We start from the raw sequence: 22,290 nt of genomic DNA on the forward strand, positions 1-22,290 counted from the left end.
CCAATGAGAGACCTCCTAACCCTCCCACCACCAAGACCATCACCTCCCCCCAAAGTCAGGACCTCTAGGAGCCCCTAACCCCAATGGGATGCCCCCATAATCTTACTCTTTGGGGGCCCCACATTACTCCAGTGTGTCCCTTGGTGGTTGTGGTGCACCCAGCATCCCCCCATTGTCCTCTCCCTGGTGGTTCTGTGCCCCCATGTCCCCTCAGTCCCTGTCCAAGTGGCTCTGGGGGCCCCTGGGCCACCATCAGTGTCCCCCTTTGTTCCCTCCCCAGTCGCTCTGGGTTCCCAGTGCAGAAGTCATCGCTGAAAAATGACAGTTGTGTGTCTGCATCTGCAACGTCGGCTGGAAGTCCTAGGGCTTTCTCACACCTCAATTAGAAAGGAAACAAAAGCAGGAAAAAGACACTGCAAGTTGAGTGGTGCTGAGGCAGCAATGACTGAAAAGGCAGAGCCCTGTACAGCATCCCCCAGGGAGGGACGCCTGGCAAGAGATCAAATCCCTGCATCTCGCTCTGCAGGTCATCAGCGCGGTGACTCGTCATGCTAGAAAGGGGTGGGGAAAGGGGGACAAGTTGTTCTCCCCACACGCACAGTAGAAGACAGTAACTTTGGCTAAAACAAAATGTGAGAGTCCTCCGCGTAGAAAGAATTTTGTGTCTTTTAATGAGGGATTTGGGACAAATTTGAAGAAATTTGAAGGAGAAGGGGAAAGGAAATGGGGACATCATCCTCCAAGAGAGAAGCAGGACAGCGCAGGGCAGGCAGCGGATTCCCGAGGTGGCTGTGCATAAATAAAGGGCAACCGTCGGCTTCTCAGTTCTCCGCTCACGCACGCTCACGCAGGGTGAGCTGCACCCCGCAGCTGTCAGGGCCGGGCAATGAAGAACAGCACGTCGCAGATAACCTGGGAGACCAAGGAATCCACCGTGGGCGACACGGAGATGTCCAACAGCCGCGACTCGTGCAGCGTGAACTGCGAGCGGCTCTCGCCCACCTCAGCCAGGGCGAGCAGCGCCCGAGCCGCTCGGCGCATCATGTCCACGCTCGGCGGCTCGCAGGGCGCGTTCTGCTCGGGCACCGGGCCGGCCTGGCTCTGCTGGCACCGCGCGGCGGCCAGGCCGTCCTCCAAGAAGCCCAGCAAGTCGCCGACGCTCCTCTCCTGCGAGGCAATCGCCCTCGCTGCCAGGCTGTCCCCCTGTGCCAAGGCGGCCAGTAGGACCACCGCCATCTCTCTGCACACTGGGCTCTCTCTGTCGCGGAGCAAACGCAGCAGGCTGCTGTACAGCATCTCCAAGCGGCTGGTGGGGGGAGCCGCGAGGATCAAATCCACGTTGGTGTCCCGGGTGCTCAGTTTGCTGAGCGTTTCCAAAGCCAGGCTCCGAGGGGAGAGGACGGCATTCAACCCCAGTGCTGGAAAAGGGTCCTGGGCCTCTGCTGATGGACACACTGCCCAGTGGAGGAGTCCGTCCACGATGGGCAAGCAGAGGCTTTCTGGGAGAGGGGACAGGTCCAGCTGGCCGGAAATGTTGGCCAGCGTCACCAGTGTGTTCTCACGCAGTTCCTGCAGGCAGTCCCGCCACCACTCCTCCTGGCCGCAGCTCAGCCCCTGGTCCTGCTCCAGCTCCTCTCTCTCCAAGCTCAGGGCTGCCTGCTTGCGCTCTGGGTGCTCATGGTGTAAGAGCAGCAGTTTCCCCAAGATCAGCAGCAGCCCAGCGTGTTTGCACATCTCGGCGTCATTGCCCGGCACAAACGACAAGCTCCTGATGATGTTGGAGACACAGATGCAGCGCTTCGCCACAGAGTCCTGCCAGTCGTGGGTGAGGCAGAGCAGTGCCTCGTCTCTGCTGCGAGGCTCATCCTCCACAATTGCTGAGGAGCTGTCAGATGGAGCAGCCTGCCCTTCCCGAGCATTTCCATTGCTCTCAGCCGCGGAGCGCTCTCTCTTGCTCTCCAAGTGGGTCTGGATGTGCTCAGTGGTATCTCCGCCGCCAAGCTGCCAGAGCAGGTGGGCGCTCTCCAACCCACACAGTGAGCTTTGCCCTGGGCAAATACCCACCTCGTACTCCTCCAGGATTCCAAAGACCTCGATCAGGCAGCGCCGCAAATACTCCACCAGGACTTCCAGCAGGCCGGGCAGCTATGGGGGAGGAGAAAAACGGGAGGGGAAGGAAGGAAAGATGGATCAGTGACCACAAAATAACTGAGGTTGCTGTGAGCAATTGGACAACCACTGCATAAAGGGCAGAGATCTGGAGGAGCCGCTTATTAATGGAATCTTTTCATTCTGGCAATAAGCTCTTTGCAAAAGAGAGCTTTCTGTCCGCCCGGAACAGAAACAAGGGTCCCTGAATGTCAGGATCCAGCCTGCTCGTACCTGTGCAAACATGCATGCTCTCGGTTTTTGTCTCCTCTCTGAGTAACGCACAGGAGAGGCAATGCTAAGCAGAGCAGCCTCTAAAGTATAGTGCAACAGTTTTTACAACAGCCTTGCAGGCACGAGGCAAATCATGGAGACAGGCTGCCCCTTCTAGAGGCACCCAAGCCACGCTGCACTCTGACCCGTGCACAAAGACAGAGCTGTTGCACCAGGAGAGGCGAGCAGCCTTCAGCCCTTCACAGCGCTCTGCTGCAAAGCCCCTCTTGGCCTCCCCACCACGGTTCCCTTTCTGCGATACGTTAGAGGCGACACGTCCCACCAGAGAGGAGAGAAGAGCCATGCGCTTGCACACCAACCACATGGAAATCCACAGCTCAGCGAGCGCTCGGTGCTGAGCATCTGCACCCACCTGCCTGAGGTCAAAGGACGCGACGCTGCTGTCATCGTGGAGCAGGGCAGTTATGGTGTCTAAGGCCCACGTGCTTTCAGCGAGCAGCCCAGACTTCAGGGACATCATCACCCTCCAGGCTGCAGGAGCTCCTGGAACACAAACACGTCATACTTCCAGACCCTGGCCTTCAAAACCGAAAAGGAGGGACTGGATACTGCTTTTTTGTCTCACACAGAGCACAGCCTGCTTCAGGCGTTGCACAGGCTCCACGCAAAAGCAGTCTCCACACAGACAGTGCCCAACACAAACTTTATACCCAGTCCTTCTGGGTCCCTTCACCCTTGCGTTATCACAGAACGACAGAACGTCCCAACTAACTTGGCAAAGGAGACCTCTTGCAGAGCTGGCAGAGCCCTTCCAATTGGCAGCACTGTACCAAAGGGGGATGGCAACACCCAGCCTCTCGATGGGCGCAGGCAGAAAAGCAGGAGTTTCCTCTTACCAACATCTGCTGCTGTCAGCCGCCTCCTTTTCTGTAACACCGGCTTGGCAGCTTCCACCGATCCCGGAGGGAAGGAGACGGCCCGTCGCTTCCTGGCAGGCCGTTCCGCTGCCGGTGCCACGTGCGCGGCGGGGATCGGCGGTCCTGCCTTCTTCTTTCCCCTCCCTGGCTGCGGGGATGCAGATTTACTGGGAGCGGTGCCATTCTCCAGAGCTCTGGGCTGCTGCTGCGGCTGCCCCTGCCCGGCGCTGCAGGGGACGCTGTGCATCCCCGCTTTGAGCCGCTTGGCAGGTGGGGTGCAGCTGCTGTCCATCGGTCGCCTGGGATTCTAGATGGAAAGTAAAGCCATCGGCAACATGAGGTCATTGAGCCAGAAATGGGCAACACAGACTCAGTGGGGAGAAACGCTCAGCGCCACAGGACACTTCCTCTCGGGCTCACCAGCCAGCTCACAGGGTTCAGTGATCTCGCTGGCCGTAGCAGAGGAACTGGACTGATGGAAGGAAACACATCAGGACTGAGGAGCACAAAAACACCTGCATCACATCCCAGATGGCTTCAAAGAGCAGTCAGACCTCAAGGTTCTGCTGTTATATTCAGATCAGCTTTCTGCCAGACCCACACTTGTCTCACATCAGGTCCATGTCAGTTTAAAAGACAACTACGACTCAACAAAGGTACCAGGGAGCCAGCTGCTACTCGCAGAACATGCATTTCTAAAAAGGAAAAGCTTTCACCAAGCAAACCTCACGGAGACGTTGCAGAGCCACCTCGTTGAGAGACCTCCTGAGACCTCATTTGCTCCATACGTCAGGAAACGCCTCAGCCAGCTGCACATGGCATTCCCCAGGGCTGCAGCACCACATAGATTTTGGCACAGTCTCTACTTTGCTGAGACCACGTCTGATTCGAGCAACAGTCTCATTAGCTGTGGACTGCATTTGGAGACTTGGAGAGACCCACCGACCCACCAGGACCATCTGGTCCATTCCCTCCAACTAACAACGGCAAGGCCGGCCCAGCATTGACTTGGGGACAAACCGAGCTCTGCAGAGGGATGGGGAGGACAGTGCTGCATCCCGGCTGCTCACACCTGGCAGGAGATGCCAGCATATGCCACTCTCCACAAGAGAAAACATCCCAACAGACGATATCCCACTCACTGGCCGCGCTGCTGACCTAACACTGTGCTCACACGGAGCAGCAAGATCACATCCTGCACAAACAGCCACGCTAATGGCAGCTCTGCTCGCAGCAGAGGGAAGTCACATTGGGTTTCTCTCGGGCGCTGCACTCACTACTAGATACATACACTGTGTCATTTACAAACGAACAAACAAACAGAAGTTTTACCTTTGACTGGAGTTCTGCTTTTTGGGTCTCTTCTCCCCTCTTTCTTCTTTTACTTGCAGGAGTTAATTTGACATTCGCCAGACCCATCACCTCAGGACTTGCTGCCACCCCTAGGAAGTCACAGGAATTTGTGACATTGCTTTTCCTTCCATGCCGTGAAGTCTTCAAAGCCCAGCACTCAGCCCAGCCTTACCTGCAGAGCCGTTAGCCATGTTCCCACCCATGGCACAAGGTGGGCCCTGGCGGTTGATCACACCAGCCATGCTGTTAGTTCCCTGTCCGTAAGGAGGTCCAGTGCCCAGCATTCCCCCTTGGTTCACACTGGGATAACCGGGTGGCCTGGAGAGGGCAAGGAAAAAACAGGCGTTCGCTCCAAATAAAGATGCTTCCATTGGTGTTTGGGCCTCTTCTGTTAGCAGGGAAGGGAGAGGAAAAAGCCTTCCCGAAGGCAAATCTTTAAGCAAGTGTACGTTGACTATCACCCCAGCTTTGGGCTACTGCAGCCATGGCTTTCAAAGTCAGCTACGACAGAGGGAATGGATTGATACATTGAGAGCAAGGGAATGTTTGAGCCTCACCAGTTCTGGATGGCGCTGGCAGCAGCACACACGGCGGCTGCTCCTTGTGCTCTGTGAGCCATGCCACCTGCTGGGGGGCGCATCCCTGCCCCCAGCTGAGGAGGAACGCTGCCACGCAACTGGCTCCCTGCTGCCGCCGGGTTCATGCTTCCTCCCAGTCCTGCGCTGCAGAAGTTGGCACCGGGCAGAGCGCTGCAGTTGGGCCACACAGGATAAGCTCCTAGAGGGGTGGCAAGAGGGGAAGACGGCATCGTTCAACTGGTTTGTTCATGAACCGCCATGCAGACCTCCTGTCAGCAGATACTTCAAGGTCACTCACGGAGAAGAGGGAGAGACTTAGCACTTGTGCTAAAAGTCAAAGCGCCTGGATAGGAGCCACGTAATGTGCGTTTTGACACAGCTAAGGAACATTCCCGAGTCTAAAGCTGTCTGGCACTCTCCCAACCTTCAGCCAACCACACTGAGCTATACAGAACAGCACAGGATGTAAAAAAGCCTCTAAACCCTTTCCAAAACATAGAACGTGGGATTTCCTTTCCCTGCATAGCCAAATGGCTCTTTAACACACTGCAGGTGCTGCCTGTATCTTCCCAAGTGAGAAGGAGAGATGCAACGGTTAAAAGTACAGCCAGCCCTGAGAGCAACGTCGTTCACGACTCCCAGCATAATACACAGAGCACAGGTTGTTCCAGCTCACGAGGAGTGGACTGCTTTGCATTGCCCGTGCAAGAAGTGAAGAAGAATCAAATCAAAACGCTTTCTCCAAAGACAAGACGTTGCCTCCGACAGAGGCCTTTCCCATTCGCTGCACGTGGTTCCCCCTTGAGAAGCTGCCCATGCCTCACCTTGAGGGCTGTGCTGCCCGGCCTGGGGTCTGTGGCTTCCCGTGCAGTTCTGCTGATATGGCCCCACTGCAGCGTGCATCTGTCCACCAGAAGGCAGATGGAGAAATAAGGCTGAGCCGGACTGGGAAGAGCTGTGCTGCGGCATCTGAGCATTCCTCTGCAAGTAACCTGGTCACCCAGGGAGAGGAGCAGGCAGTGAGTGAAGGACCCAGAGGTGCTGCTGGACACGCGTGTCTTTAGTAACAAAGGCCCGCAGGGCCCACTGACAGAACCCTGCCAGCACCATCCCAGCCACATTTTGCAGTTGTTGCTAGTAGGGTGCCAGCATTAACCACTAAGGTAACAGGTTCCATTTCCTCTTTCACCCAAGGAACATACCTTCAGCCACCAAGGCTGAAACTCTGGGCTCATTTTCCCTTACCGTCACACAGGGAAATGAGACCCAACAGCGTCACAGCCACCCCTCGTTGGGAAGCTTAAGGTCGCGGAGCTTGGAAAACCAGCAGTCATAGGAAAGTCTTGCCAAAGTCAGAGGAAACATCTTACAAGCCCAACTACTGGCCTGCATCGAACACTCAGAGGCCGAAGGACTGGCAACAGTCAAACGTGGTGCCAGGCGCCAGAACGCTTGCAGCAAACAGCGCTGGCACAGCCTCCAGGTGCTATCTCAGCACAGAATGCACGTCATCAGGCCGGGCACTTCTCACTTACGCACCCAGCTGCACAAACAGATTTGTACCATGAGCTCCAAACCCAACTCACATACCTGGGTCTTGCACAAAGCCTGACTGGTTGATGGAAGGATGCAGGACGCTGTTCCACTGCACACCGGGCGCTTGGGGCGGCACCGGATTGCCTGCACCAGACGGGTCCTGCAACACCGAGAGACAGATGAGCCACAAAGAAGGAGACTCGCCTTACTGTCAGTAACGTGCTATCCAGCAGAGCCATGCTGCTGAGAGCTGTGATTCCTGCGCATGGGAGGACAGAAGCGCAGAGTGCAATGCTGTTCTCCACCTACCAAGTCATCTTCTCAGGATGCCAAACACCCAGGCACAGAGTGCTTTTCTAACTAAACCCTTCCAAAGGACACCTTCCAACTCTGACATCGCCATTGATTGTGCCAGAAACGACACCACATGGGACCCAAAGGAGGGGGCGGGGGAGTTCATCCACCTCAGGGCTGGAAGTCCTCCATGACTGGCTCAACAGAGCCTGTTAGATCATGCTGGAAACAGCAAGGTTTCTCTTCCGTGACAAGGGGAACGACCACTGCACACTGCGTGCCACCAACACCAGGCTCGGAGCTCTGCACCACATCCTCCAGGTGCACAGAGACAGCACCACAGCTGCTGAGATGGGCACAGATGTGACGGAGAGCTCCAGGCACCGCCGCCTTTCTGCTTAGGGCTTCACCTCCCTCACACTGCTTCCCCAGCGGGAACCACAGGCCTTGGACTTGGGCAACAAAGCTTGAGCTGCAAAAAAACCCCCAAACATCTACTTCTAACTCCCTCCAAACACAAACCCCCACCAAAACCATCAGCGCTTGACAGCACCAACAGAATACCCACTGGGTACCAGATCCAGACAGGAACAGTCCAAGGGACAAACATCTTTCAGCTCCCTCTGTTCTCCCACAGTCGGGTACCGACTAGAGGATAACAGATCCTTCTGTACTGGCGGTCACTCTCCGAGCACCTATCGGCTGCACAAGAGCCAAAGGGCAGCAGGAGGAGGGACGCGTGCAGATGGCCACTGCACTGCTAACACCTCTCCCCACGCCTACAGCACTCGGAACTTCCAGTGATGTCACAAGCAGAGGCGCGGATCCCAGAGCCCGTGTCACACAGCAGGGTGGGGTCCACACCAAAAAGGACGATTTTTAAGGCGTCGCTTCACCCGTTATTCATTCTCACTTCATACATGTGCGCCAACTGCACTCCTCCCCTTTCTCAACCTACCCAAGGCAACTAAGACCCCAGCCACAAAACCATCTAGTGGGCTTCTGCAGTGGTCCTGTTGCATCCTGCCACAGGCCAGGAAGTACAGGGCTGAACCTACCCTCACTCCACCATAAAAGGCACCAGATTGGTCACGCACGATCTGCCCTGGGTGAAGCCATGCTGGCTGTCTCCAATCACCTCTTTGTCTCGTGTGTGCCTTAACATAGCTTCTAGGAGGATCTGCTCCATGATCTTCCCAGGCACAGAGGTGAGGCTCACCAGCCTGCACTTCCCTGGGTCTTCCTTTCTCCCTTCCTTAAAAATGGGATTCTATAAAAACGTTCCCCTTTTTTCCAGTCACCGGGGACTTCACCAGACAGCCATGATTTTTCAAAGGTGATGGAGAGCGGCTCGGCAACCACATCTCTTTCAGAACCCTGGGATGGATATCATCCGGCCCCACACTTAAACACGTTCCATTGCATGAGGAGGACTCGGAATAAATAGCAGAGCAGAGCATCAACCATCATTTATACGGACTTAGTCTTCACTTATGTAAAAACATCTACAACTAATCTAGTGTAAGATAAAGTATGTGAGAAATTCATAAATCATTTCCACATTCAGGATGCAAATCTGGAACACACAGCAAGCGAGTGAGCCTGGTGCAATGCTATTTAACCAAGCTGAAAGGAAAATCTTGAAGATGAGTGACATTCCTAGCGGAAAACACAAAAGGTTGGTACTCTCAGCTTCCTCCAGACTTGCTAAAAAAGAGAGAAAGTTGACAAAGAGGAGACCAAGATCAGGAGATGTGCTTAAATCCTAGCAGCAATTGCAGCACCGCATACAGCCCGCAGTTCAGGTAACAGGCTGAAGAGCAACACAGCGCAGTGTGAAAACTGAATCTTCAAGTGCTTTTCTGCTCCCCACTGTACAGCAAAATGTGGAGCCAGTACCTTTTGTGCAGCTCATCTGAATATGTGTCCCATCTGATGCCACTGGCTTCAGCAGAGCTGACTGCTTCAGTCAGCCAAACCAACTCAATTATTTGATATGGAAGCGCTTCAGTTCTGTTACTATTTTCAGGCGCTGTACAGATGCCAGCATGGACAAAAACATACTTATTTCCGGGAATCCCAAGCATGGCAATACTTTCCCAACAGAACCTCGCAGGTTTCCCACACCATACATCACAAGGAGGTGCTGCTCCCGAAAACTACAGCACGTGACTTCCCGACCAAACTTCACACTGCTAAGAAATGCCGCAACTCCATGCTGGCACAGAAGTAAGGTTACTTACAGATTTGGTTAATGCCCTCTATCTATTCATATGCACTTTTTCTCCTTTCTGCTCAGTTTTATACTTAACATCCCCAGCTGCACTGAACTGTCCATGAGAATTTAAACCTTACATGTTATTTTAACAAAATACATCTCACCCTATAAGGCACCGTAAGAGCAATTAGAAAAGAGAAACAAGCATGAAGGGCAATGAACTCTTACCCATCATGAGCACAGGGTGAGAAATCTGACTCAGAATCCACAGCGACAAACGATGCTTCCATGCTGGTTGCATTCCATGCCACAGAACGGCCAAAAACTCCGTCAGCCAAGCACTGGCAGAAAACAAGAGTACACATTTTTAGCATTTCATCATGAATTAAAAGTATAGACTCAGTTTACTATTAAAATTAAAAGGGAAAAAAACATCTCTATACACATATACGTTAGTCTCCAAGTTGCCAGGCATCAGTTTTCCGTGGAGAAAAGCCACATTTGACATCTGCTTCTACAGCAGAGCCCATCTGACTTTTAAAAACTATTCTCCTGAGGATAAAGACGTTCCACTGCTTTGTCCTTACGAAGCACTTCATGACACGCATCGAATTTGGCAGCCCTGGGGCTCTCCGGAGCCCTGAGCACTGGGCGTCAGGGCCTGGGGATGGATGGGATGGAGGGCACCATCCCCCCACCCCTTTCCAGGGGGACCACTGCCACCCCCAGACCTTCTGTCGTGCTCTGTGGTGCAGAGGAGCAGGGTCTCGAGCTGACTACGGATGGCCCAGGGTCACTGTGGAGGTGGGACAGGGGCTGTGGCTGCTGTCCCCAGGGGACCCACATCCTGCCCTGGGCTGCTGCCAGCCCTCCTCCTGCCCAAAGTCCTGGGGCACAAACCCTGCACGGACAAGGCTTCTCCATGGTCACTGACACCTTCCGACATCCTCTGCTGACCAGTGGAGTCCTCTGAAGAAGAAGGAAGACCCTGAGGAACCGCTCACATCTGTCCCTGCCTGGCAGAGGCCACCCCTAGGTGCTGGGAGGGGTCCCCAGCTCCGTGCCCTGCACCCCACGTCCTGCACCCGTGGATCTCTCCATCTCCTCTGTGCTGCCTCCTCCAAAATCCTAAGGGACGGAGCACCCCATGCTGCCAAGCAGCCCCAATACCCTCCCTCTGCTCTCTCCCAATTCCTCCTTCCAGTTCCTGCCAAACCCTTCACCCTCTCTTCCACCTCCATGGCCACGATGTCCTCACGTCACTCTCCTTTTACCCCCTCCCTTATCGCAGCCAATTGCCCCTCACTTGGATCTGCTTCAGCCCTTCTCCTGCAGTCCCACTTCCTCTCCATCACTACCCAACTTGGAGTCCCCAAATCCCCTCACTTAAGCACCTCAAATCTCCTCTCTGATGACCGATGACTCCCTCTGCTGATTAATGAAGCCCTCTGAGCGTCAGTGAAGATCTCTGATGATCAGTGGAGCCCTCTGACAGCCAACAAAGCCTTCAGATGACCACTGACAATCTCTGATGGCAAACTGAGCCCCAGATGATCAGCGGGCTGCTGCTTCAAGTACTTACCATCGTGTCCTGAACTTGGCAAATGCATTCTTCAGCATTCTTCAGATTCCAACTGCTGAAGAATCGCAAGACCGGTCTGCATTTATGTGGGGAAGCAGGCGGTGGACCTTTCAGGTCCTGCCACAGGGGTACGTGCATGCACCAACATATTGCCATAACCTAGTGGTGTGTGCCCTGGCAAACTGGGAAAAGCCTAATTATGTCAACTTGATCATTATATTGATGATCTCCTGTTGACATCCGACTCACCGGAGGCTGTCGGACAGGCAGCAGATTCATTGACCACCTATCTCCAAGAAAGAGGACGGGCTGTAAATTCTCAGAAGCTGCAAGGTCCGGGAGAACACAACAGGAGGCTTTCCAACAGGCGAAACTGGCAGTGAAACCAGCCCGAGCACTGGGTATATTTGATTCTACCCTCCCAGCTGAATCGGATGCTCATGTCGCTCAGGATGGCTTTGGCTCGGGCCTGTGGCAACGCCAGAGCTCCGTTCAGACCCCCACTGGTTCTGGTCCCAGTCTGGCACGGAGCAGAAGAAAGAGACAGTATGATTGAAAAGCACTTATTGGCTGCCTCCTCTGCATTACAGCCAGTAGAGCCAAGAACCCAAACAGCTGAGGTCATAGTTAAGACCACCCTGACAATTCAGGGGTGGGTGAAACATCTGACTCACCTTCCGAAGACGGGGGTGGACCAAGCAAGAACGGTGGCACGATGGGTCGCCTGTCTCAGCCAGAGGAGTAGTCTGTCCACATCCCCATTGGAAGAAGAACTTCAGGAGATCCTAGGCCCAGTGAGTAACATGGTGAGCAACACGGTGATCATCAAAAGAAACATTGGTCGCTCCACCAGAGAAGAGCCCCATTCAGGAGGGAAATATCCCTTTCCTGAAGATGCCTGGTACACAGATGGGTCCAGCAAGGGCAACCCGAGCAAGTGGAGAGCAATGGCATCCCATCCCTCCACCGAGACAATCTGGTTTGATGAGGGGGATGGTCAGAGCAGCCAAGGGACAGAACTGCGAGCCACGTGCATGGTTCTAACCAAGGAACCTGGTGACGGGATCCTGAGCATCTGCACAGATAGGTGGGCTGTGTACCGGGGGCTCACTCTTTGCATTGCACAGTGGGCCACCCAGGAATGGGCAATCCACACCCAGCCAATCTGGGGCAAAGACATGTGGTTAGATATATGGAATACGGTCAGACACAGGACTGTACGTGTCTACCATGTTTCTGGTCATCAGCCCCTACAGTCACCGGGAAATGATGACGTTGACACGCTGGCATCACCACATGTCCCATTGATGCCACCATGTTCCCTCCTGAAATGGCAGGAGATTGGAGACCCCCAGACCCGGCAGGGAGGTGACAGGGTTCACCCCCAGCCCCTGGCCACAGAACCGCCTAGTGTGGTTCTGGAGCGGTGCTGTTGCATCCTGCCGCAGAGCAGGGGCTCCTGGAGTCACTGAGGGGACACTGAGGTGTCTCGAGGGGCTGCCGGGGGGGCAAGATGGAAGGGGTGGAGCCAGAGCTCCAGGCTGCAGGTCTCTGGGGGGTGACTGCAAACCCGGGGATCCCAACCCCTATGGAGTCCCCTCACGTTGCCCCAGGGCCTCACAACCCCTCCAAAATCCCCCAGTGCCAGTGGGAACTCCAGCCTCAATAGGACTCCCCATTTCTTCCCAAATATAATAAAGCCCCTGGAAGAAAGACAGGACCCCTGGGAATGCACACACCCTCCCAGCCCTTGTTAGGACTCTCCCCATTAAAACAGGAGCCCAGAGAGCCCCACAACCCAACGGGACCCCCAGCCACAATGGGACTCCCCAGTCCTCCCAAGACCAGTAAGACCCCCTCCAACAAATCATATAGGAGCCCCTGGAGTACCAAGAGTCCCCAGCCCCAATGAGAGACCTCCTAACCCTCCCACCACCAAGACCATCACCTCCCCCCAAAGTCAGGACCTCTAGGAGCCCCTAACCCCAATGGGATGCCCCCATAATCTCACTCTTTTGGGGCCCCACATTACTCCCGTGTTCTCCTGCTGTCCCTTGGTGGTTTTGGTGCACCCAGCATCCCCCCATTGTCCCCTCCCTGGTGGTTCTGTGCCCCCATGTCCCCTCGGTCCCTGTCCAAGTGGCTCTGGGGGCCCCTGGGCCGCCCTCAGTGTCCCCCTTTGTTCCCTCCCCAGTCGCTCTGGGTTCCCAGTGCAGAAGTCATCGCTGAAAAATCACAGCTGTGTGTCTGCATCTGCAACTTTGGCTGGAAGTCCTAGGGCTTTCTCACACCTCAATTAGAAAGGAAACAAAAGCAGGAAAAAGACACTGCAAGTTGAGTGGTGCTGAGGCAGCAACGACTGAAAAGGCAGAGCCCTGTACAGCATCCCCCAGGGAGGGACGCCTGGCAAGAGATCAAATCCCTGCATCTCGCTCTGCAGGTCATCAGCGCGGTGACTCGTCATTCTAGAAAGGGGTGGGGAAAGGGGGACAAGTTGTTCTCCCCAAACGCACAGTAGAAGACAGTAACTTTGGCTAAAACAAAATGTGAGAGTCCTCCGCGTAGAAAGAATTTTGTGTCTTTTAATGAGGGATTTGGGACAAATTTGAAGAAATTTGAAGGAGAAGGGGAAAGGAAATGGGGACATCATCCTCCAAGAGAGAAGCAGGACAGCGCAGGGCAGGCAGCGGATTCCCGAGGTGGCTGTGCATAAATAAAGGGCAACCGTCGGCTTCTCAGTTCTCCGCTCACGCACGCTCACGCAGGGTGAGCTGCACCCCGCAGCTGTCAGGGCCGGGCAATGAAGAACAGCACGTCGCAGATAACCTGGGAGACCAAGGAATCCACCGTGGGCGACACGGAGATGTCCAACAGCCGCGACTCGTGCAGCGTGAACTGCGAGCGGCTCTCGCCCACCTCAGCCAGGGCGAGCAGCGCCCGAGCCGCTCGGCGCATCATGTCCACGCTCGGCGGCTCGCAGGGCGCGTTCTGCTCGGGCACCGGGCCGGCCTGGCTCTGCTGGCACCGCGCGGCGGCCAGGCCGTCCTCCAAGAAGCCCAGCAAGTCGCCGACGCTCCTCTCCTGCGAGGCAATCGCCCTCGCTGCCAGGCTGTCCCCCTGTGCCAAGGCGGCCAGTAGGACCACCGCCATCTCTCTGCACACCGGGCTCTCTCTGTTGCGGAGGAAACGCAGCAGGCTGCTGTACAGCATCTCCAAGCAGCTGGTGGGGGGAGCCGCGAGGATCAAATCCACGTTGGTGTCCCGGGTGCTCAGTTTGCTGAGCGTTTCCAAAGCCAGGCTCCGAGGGGAGAGGACGGCATTCGACCCCAGCGCTGGAAAAGGGTCCTGGGCCTCTGCTGATGGACACACTGCCCAGTGGAGGAGTCCGTCCACGATGGGCAAGCAGAGGCTTTCTGGGAGAGGGGACAGGTCCAGCTGGCCGGAAATGTTGGCCAGCGTCACCAGGGTGTTCTCACGCAGTTCCTGCAGGCAGTCCCGCCACCACTCCTCCTGGCCGCAGCTCAGCCCCTGGTCCTGCTCCAGCTCCTCTCTCTCCGAGCTCAGGGCTGCCTGCTTGCGCTCTGGGTGCTCATGGTGTAAGAGCAGCAGTTTCCCCAGGATCAGCAGCAGCCCGGTGTGTTTGCACATCTCGGCGTCATTGCCCGGCACAAACGACAAGCTCCTGATGATGTTGGAGACACAGATGCAGCGCTTCGCCACAGAGTCCTGCCAGTCGTGGGTGAGGCAGAGCAGTGCCTCGTCTCTGCTGCGAGGCTCATCCTCCAGAATTGCTGAGGAGCTGTCAGATGGAGCAGCCTGCCCTTCCCGAGCATTTCCATTGCTCTCAGCCGCGGAGCGCTCTCTCTTGCTCTCCAGGTGGGTCTGGATGTGCTCAGTGGTATCTCCACCGCCAAGCTGCCAGAGCAGGTGGGCTCTCTCCAACCCACACAGTGAGCTTTGCCCTGGGCAAATACCCACCTCGTACTCCTCCAGGATTCCAAAGACCTCGATCAGGCAGCGCCGCAAATACTCCACCAGGACTTCCAGCAGGCCGGGCAGCTATGGGGGAGGAGAAAAACGGGAGGGGAAGGAAGGAAAGATGGATCAGTGACCACAAAATAATTTAAATAATAATCCCTGAATGTCAGGATCCAGCCTGCTCGTACCTGTGCAAACATGCATGCTCTTGGTTTTTGTCTCCTCTCTGAGTAACGCTCAGGAGAGAGGCAATGCTAAGCAGAGCAGCCTCTAAAGTATAGTGCAACAGTTTTTACAACAGCCTTGCAGGCACGAGGCAAATCATGGAGACAGGCTGCCCCTTCTAGAGGCACCCAAGCCACGCTGCACGTTGACCCGTGTGAAAAGACAGAGCTGTTGCACCAGGAGAGGCGAGCAGCCTTCAGCCCTTCACAGCGCTCTGCTGCAAAGCCCCTCTTGGCCTCCCCACCACGGTTCCCTTTCTGCGATACGTTAGAGGTGACACGTCCCACCAGAGAGCAGAGGAGAGACCACGCGCTTGCACACCAACCACATGGAAATCCACAGCTCAGCGAGTGCTCGGTGCTGAGCATCTGCACCCACCTGCCTGAGGTCAAAGGACGCGACGCTGCTGTCATCGTGGAGCAGGGCAGTTATGGTGTCTAAGGCCCACGTGCTTTCAGCGAGCAGCCCAGACTTCAGGGACATCATCACCCTCCAGGCTGCAGGAGCTCCTGGAACACAAACACGTCATACTTCCAGACCCTGGCCTTCAAAACCGAAAAGGAGGGACTGGATACTGCTTTTTTGTCTCACACAGAGCACAGCCTGCTTCAGGCGTTGCACAGGCTCCACGCAAAAGCAGTCTCCACACAGACAGTGCCCAACACAAACTTTATACCCAGTCCTTCTGGGTCCCTTCACCCTTGCGTTATCACAGAACGACAGAACGTCCCAACTAACTTGGCAAAGGAGACCTCTTGCAGAGCTGGCAGAGCCCTTCCAATTGGCAGCACTGTACCAAAGGGGGATGGCAACACCCAGCCTCTCGATGGGCGCAGGCAGAAAAGCAGGAGTTTCCTCTTACCAACATCTGCTGCTGTCAGCCGCCTCCTTTTCTGTAACACCGGCTTGGCAGCTTCCACCGATCCCGGAGGGAAGGAGACGGCCCGTCGCTTCCTGGCAGGCCGTTCCGCTGCCGGTGCCACGTGCGCGGCGGGGATCGGCGGTCCTGCCTTCTTCTTTCCCCTCCCTGGCTGCGGGGATGCAGATTTGCTGGGAGCGGTGACATTCTCCAGAGCTCTGGGCTGCTGCTGCGGCTGCCCCTGCCCGGCGCTGCAGGGGACGCTGTGCATCCCCGCTTTGAGCCGCTTGGCAGGTGGGGTGCAGCTGCTGTCCATCGGTCGCCTGGGATTCTAGATGGAAAGTAAAGCCATCGGCAACATGAGGTCATCGAGCCAGAAACGGGCAACACAGACTCAGTGGGGAGAAACGCTCAGCGCCACAGGACACTTCCTCTCGGGCTCACCAGCCAGCTCACAGGGTTCAGTGATCTCGCTGGCCGTAGCAGAGGAACTGGACTGATGGAAGGAAACACATCAGGACTGAGGAGCACAAAAACACCTGCATCACATCCCAGATGGCTTCAAAGAGCAGTCAGACCTCAAGGTTCTGCTGTTATATTCAGATCAGCTTTCTGCCACACCCTCACTTGTCTCAGATCAGGTCCATGTCAGTTTAAAAGACAACTGCGACTCAACAAAGGTACCAGGGAGCCAGCTGCTACTCGCAGAACATGCATTTCTAAAAAGGAAAAGCTTTCACCAAGCAAACCTCACGGAGACGTTGCAGAGCCACCTCGTTGAGAGACCTCCTGTGGCCTCATTTGCTCCATACGTCAGGAAACGCCTCAGCCAGCTGCACATGGCATTCCCCAGGGCTGCAGCACCACGTAGATTTTGGCACAGTCTCTACTTTGCTGAGACCACGTCTGATTCGAGCAACAGTCTCATTAGCTATGGACTGCATTTGGAGACTTGGAGAGACCCACCGACCCACCAGGAGCATCTGGTCCGGTCCATTCCCTCCAACTAACAACGGCAAGGCCGGCCCAGCGTTGACTTGGGGACAAACCGAGCTCTGCAGAGGGATGGGGAGGACAGTGCTGCATCCCGGCTGCTCACACCTGGCAGGAGATGCCAGCATATGCCACTCTCCACAAGAGAAAACATCCCAACAGACGATATCCCACTCACTGGCCGCGCTGCTGACCTAACACTGTGCTCACACGGAGCAGCAAGATCACATCCTGCACAAACAGCAACGCTAATGGCAGCTCTGCTCGCAGCAGAGGTCAAGTCACTTTGGGTTTCTCTCGGGCGCTGCACTCACTACTAGATACATACACTGTGTCATTTACAAACGAACAAACAAACAGAAGTTTTACCTTTGACTGGAGTTCTGCTTTTTGGGTCTCTTCTCCCCTCTTTCTTCTTTTACTTGCAGGAGTTAATTTGACATTCGCCAGACCCATCACCTCAGGACTTGCTGCCACCCCTAGGAAGTCACAGGAATTTGTGACATTGCTTTTCCATCCATGCCGTGAAGTCTTCAAAGCCCAGCACTCAGCCCAGCCTTACCTGCAGAGCCGTTAGCCAGGTTCCCACCCATGGCACAAGGTGGGCCCTGGCGGTTGATCACACCAGCCATGCTGTTAGTTCCCTGTCCGTAAGGAGGTCCAGTGCCCAGCATTCCCCCTTGGTTCACACTGGGATAACCGGGTGGCCTGGAGAGGGCAAGGAAAAAACAGGCGTTCACTCCAAATAAAGATGCTTCCCTTGGTGTTTGGGCCTCTTCTGTTAGCAGGGAAGGGAGAGGAAAAAGCCTTCCCGAAGGCAAATCTTGAAGCAAGTGTACGTTGACTATCACCCCAGCTTTGGGCTACTGCAGCCATGGCTTTCCAAGCCAGCTACGACAGAGGGAATGGATTGATACGTTGAGAGCAAGGGAATGTTTGAGCCTCACCAGTTCTGGATGGCGCTGGCAGCAGCACACACGGCGGCTGCTCCTTGTGCTCTGTGAGCCATGCCACCTGCTGGGGGGCGCATCCCTGCCCCCAGCTGAGGAGGAACGCTGCCACGCAACTGGCTCCCTGCTGCCGCCGGGTTCATGCTTCCTCCCAGTCCTGCGCTGCAGAAGTTGGCACCGGGCAGAGCGCTGCAGTTGGGCCACACAGGATAAGCTCCTAGAGGGGTGGCAAGAGGGGAAGACGGCATCGTTCAACTGGTTTGTTCATGAACCGCCATGCAGACCTCCTGTCAGCAGATACTTCAAGGTCACTCACGGAGAAGAGGGAGAGACTTAGGACTTGTGCTAAAAGTCAAAGCGCCTGGATAGGAGCCACGTAATGTGCGTTTTGACACAGCTAAGGAACATTCCCGAGTCTAAAGCTGTCTGGCACTCTCCCAACCTTCAGCCAACCACACTGAGCTATACAGAACAGCACAGGATGTAAAAAAGCCTCTAAATCCTTTCCAAAACATAGAACGTGGGATTTCCTTTCCCTGTGTAGCGAAATGGCTCTTTAACACACTGCGGGTGCTGCCTGTATCTTCCTAAGTGAGAAGGAGAGATGCAACGGTTAAAAGTACAGCCAGCCCTGAGAGCAACGTCGTTCACGACTCCCAGCATAATACACAGAGCACAGGTTGTTCCAGCTCACGAGGAGTGGACTGCTTTGCATTGCCTATGCAAGAAGTGAAGAAGAATCAAATCAAAACGCTTTCTCCAAAGACAAGACGTTGCCTCCGACAGAGGCCTTTCCCATTCGCTGCACGCGGTTCCCCCTTGAGAAGCTGCCCATGCCTCACCTTGAGGGCTGTGCTGCCCGGCCTGGGGTCTGTGGCTTCCCGTGCAGTTCTGCTGATATGGCCCCACTGCAGCATGCATCTGTCCACCAGAAGGCAGATGGAGAAATAAGGCTGAGCCGGACTGGGAAGAGCTGTGCTGCAGCATCTGAGCATTCCTCTGCAAGTAACCTGGTCACCCAGGGAGAGGAGCAGGCAGTGAGTGAAGGACCCAGAGGTGCTGCTGGACACGCGTGTCTTTAGTAACAACAGCCCGCAGGGCCCACTGACAGAACCCTGCCAGCACCATCCCAGCCACATTTTGGAATTGTTGCTGTAGGGTGCCAGCATTACCCACTAAGGTTACAGGTTCCATTTCCTCTTTCACCCAAGGAACATACCTTCAGCCACCAAGGCTGAAACTCTGGGCTCATTTTCCCTTACCGTCACACAGGGAAATGAGACCCAACAGCGTCACAGCCACCCCTCGTTGGGAAGCTTAAGGTCGCGGAGCTTGGAAAACCAGCAGTCATAGGAAAGTCTTGCCAAAGTCAGAGGAAACATCTTACAAGCCCAACTACTGGCCTGCATCGAACACTCAGAGGCCGAAGGACTGGCAACAGTCAAACGTGGTGCCAGGCGCCAGAACGCTTGCAGCAAACTGCGCTGGCACAGCCTCCAGGTGCTATCTCAGCACAGAATGCACGTCATCAGGCCGGGCACTTCTCACTTACGCACCCAGCTGCACAAACAGATTTGTACCATGAGCTCCAAACCCAACTCACATACCTGGGTCTTGCACAAAGCCTGACTGGTTGATGGAAGGATGCAGGACGCTGTTCCACTGCACACCGGGCGCTTGGGGCGGCACCGGATTGCCTGCACCAGACGGGTCCTGCAACACCGAGAGACAGATGAGCCACAAAGAAGGAGACTCGCCTTACTGTCAGTAACGTGCTATCCAGCAGCGCCATGCTGCTGAGAGCTGTGATTCCTGCATATGGGAGGACAGAAGCGCAGAGTGCAATGCTGTTCTCCACCTACCGAGTCATCTTCTCAGGATGCCAAACACCCAGGCACAGAGTGCTTTTCTAACTAAACCCTTCCAAAGGACACCTTCCAACTCTGATATCTGCACTGATTGTGCCAGAAACGACACCACATGGGACCCAAAGGAGGGGGCGGGGGAGTTCATCCACCTCAGGGCTGGAAGTCCTCCATGACTGGCTCAATGGAGCCTGTTACATCATGCTGGAAACAGCAAGGTTTCTCTTCCGTGACAAGGGGAACGACCACTGCACACTGCGTGCCACCAACACCAGGCTCGGAGCTCTGCACCACATCCTCCAGGTGCACAGAGACAGCACCACAGCTGCTGAGATGGGCACAGATGTGACGGAGAGCTCCAGGCACCGCCGCCTTTCTGCTTAGGGCTTCACCTCCCTCACACTGCTTCCCCAGCGGGAACCACAGGCCTTGGACTTGGGCAACAAAGCTTGAGCTGCAAAAAAACCCCCAAACATCTACTTCTAACTCCCTCCAAACACAAACCCCCACCAAAACCATCAGCGCTTGACAGCACCAACAGAATACCCACTGGGTACCAGATCCAGACAGGAACAGTCCAAGGGACGAACATCTTTCAGCTCCCTCTGTTCTCCCACAGTCGGGTACCGACTAGAGGATAACAGATCCTTCTGTACTGGCGGTCACTCTCCGAGCACCTATCGGCTGCACAAGAGCCAAAGGGCAGCAGGAGGAGGGACGCGTGCAGATGGCCACTGCACTGCTAACACCTCTCCCCACGCCTACAGCACTCGGAACTTCCAGTGATGTCACAAGCAGAGGCGCGGATCCCAGAGCCCGTGTCACACAGCAGGGTGGGGTCCACACCAAAAAGGACGATTTTTAAGGCGTCGCTTCACCCGTTATTCACTCTCACTTCATACATGTGCGCCAACTGCACTCCTCCCCTTTCTCAACCTACCCAAGGCAACTAAGACCCCAGCCACAAAACCATCTAGTGGGCTTCTGCAGTGGTCCTGTTGCATCCTGCCACAGGCCAGGAAGTACAGGGCTGAACCTACCCTCACTCCACCATAAAAGGCACCAGATTGGTCACGCACAATCTGCCCTGGGTGAAGCCATGCTGGCTGTCTCCAATCACCTCTTTGTCTCGTGTGTGCCTTAACATAGCTTCTAGGAGGATCTGCTCCATGATCTTCCCAGGCACAGAGGTGAGGCTCACCAGCCTGCACTTCCCTGGGTCTTCCTTTCTCCCTTCCTTAAAAATGGGATTCTATAAAAACGTTCCCCTTTTTTCCAGTCACCGGGGACTTCACCAGACAGCCATGATTTTTCAAATGTGATGGAGAGCAGCTTGGCAACCACATCTCTTTCAGAACCCTGGGATGGATATCATCCGGCCCCATGCACTTAAACACGTTCCATTGCATGAGGAGGACTCGGAATAAATAGCAGAGCAGAGCATCAACCATCATTTATACGGACTTAGTCTTCACTTATGTAAAAACATCTACAACTAATCTAGTGTAAGATAAAGTATGTGAGAAATTCATAAATCATTTCCACATTCAGGATGCAAATCTGGAACACACAGCAAGCGAGTGAGCCTGGTGGAATGCTATTTAACCAAGCTGAAAGGAAAATCTTGAAGATGAGTGACATTCCTAGCAGAAAACACAAAAGGTTGGTACTCTCAGCTTCCTCCAGACTTGCTAAAAAAGAGAGAAAGTGACAAAGAGGAGACCAAGATCAGGAGATGTGCTTAAATCCTAGCAGCAATTGCAGCACCGCATACAGCCCGCAGTTCAGGTAACAGGCTGAAGAGCAACACAGCGCAGTGTGAAAGCTGAATCTTCAAGTGCTTTTCTGCTCCCCACTGTACAGCAAAATGTGGAGCCAGTACCTTTTGTGCAGCTCATCTGAATATGTGTCCCATCTGATGCCACTGGCTTCAGCAGAGCTGACTGCTTCAGTCAGCCAAACCAACTCAATTATTTGATATGGAAGCGCTTCAGTTCTGTTACTATTTTCAGGCGCTGTACAGATGCCAGCATGGACAAAAACATACTTATTTCCGGGAATCCCAAGCATGGCAATACTTTCCCAACAGAACCTCACAGGTTTCCCACACCATACATCACAAGGAGGTGCTGCTCCCGAAAACTACAGCACGTGACTTCCCGACCAAACTTCACACTGCTAAGAAATGCTGCAACTCCATGCTGGCACAGAAGTAAGGTTACTTACAGATTTGGTTAATGCCCTCTATCTATTCATATGCACTTTTTCCCCTGTCTGCTCAGTTTTATACTTAACATCCCCAGCTGCACTGAACTGTGCATGAGAATTTAAACCTTACATGTTATTTTAACAAAATACATCTCACCCTATAAGGCACCGTAAGAGCAATTAGAAAAGAGAAACAAGCATGAAGGGCAATGAACTCTTACCCATCATGAGCACAGGGTGAGAAATCTGACTCAGAATCCACAGCGACAAACGATGCTTCCATGCTGGTTGCATTCCATGCCACAGAACGGCCAGAAACTCTGTCAGCCAAGCACTGGCAGAAAACAAGAGT

At 54.7% G+C, this 22,290-nt stretch overlaps 3 protein-coding genes across 4 annotated transcripts; all 3 read right to left on the bottom strand.

The window, feature by feature from the left end:
• Window positions 1–356: 356 nt before the first annotated feature.
• On the bottom strand, window positions 357–4,239 carry LOC125685443 (AT-rich interactive domain-containing protein 1A-like). The gene is made up of 3 exons (XM_048928492.1): window positions 3,279–4,239; window positions 2,795–2,925; window positions 357–2,145 (listed from the first exon to the last, which is right to left on the bottom strand). The coding sequence occupies exons 1-3, from the start codon at window positions 3,589–3,591 to the stop codon at window positions 874–876; spliced, it is 1,716 nt and encodes a 571-aa protein (XP_048784449.1). The 5' UTR covers window positions 3,592–4,239; the 3' UTR covers window positions 357–873.
• A 316-nt stretch (window positions 4,240–4,555) lies between these two features.
• LOC125685472 (AT-rich interactive domain-containing protein 1A-like) lies at window positions 4,556–18,812 on the bottom strand. 2 transcript variants are annotated; one of them, XM_048928538.1, is made up of 2 exons: window positions 17,863–18,812; window positions 4,556–4,970 (listed from the first exon to the last, which is right to left on the bottom strand). In XM_048928538.1, the coding sequence occupies exons 1-2, from the start codon at window positions 18,111–18,113 to the stop codon at window positions 4,796–4,798; spliced, it is 426 nt and encodes a 141-aa protein (XP_048784495.1). In that variant the 5' UTR covers window positions 18,114–18,812; the 3' UTR covers window positions 4,556–4,795. The 2 variants fall into 2 exon arrangements, with proteins under 2 accessions (XP_048784495.1, XP_048784494.1); XM_048928537.1 differs by lacking the exon at window positions 4,556–4,970 and adding an exon at window positions 17,215–17,623.
• LOC125685444 (AT-rich interactive domain-containing protein 1A-like) lies at window positions 13,375–16,555 on the bottom strand. The gene is made up of 3 exons (XM_048928494.1): window positions 15,926–16,555; window positions 15,442–15,572; window positions 13,375–14,919 (listed from the first exon to the last, which is right to left on the bottom strand). Exons 1-3 carry the CDS (start codon window positions 16,236–16,238, stop codon window positions 13,648–13,650), a joined length of 1,716 nt encoding a protein of 571 aa, XP_048784451.1. The 5' UTR covers window positions 16,239–16,555; the 3' UTR covers window positions 13,375–13,647.
• Window positions 18,813–22,290: the final 3,478 nt, after the last annotated feature.

Source organism: Lagopus muta, chromosome 28 (genome assembly GCF_023343835.1).
Source record: "Lagopus muta isolate bLagMut1 chromosome 28, bLagMut1 primary, whole genome shotgun sequence".
Taxonomy (NCBI): Eukaryota; Metazoa; Chordata; class Aves; order Galliformes; family Phasianidae; genus Lagopus; species Lagopus muta.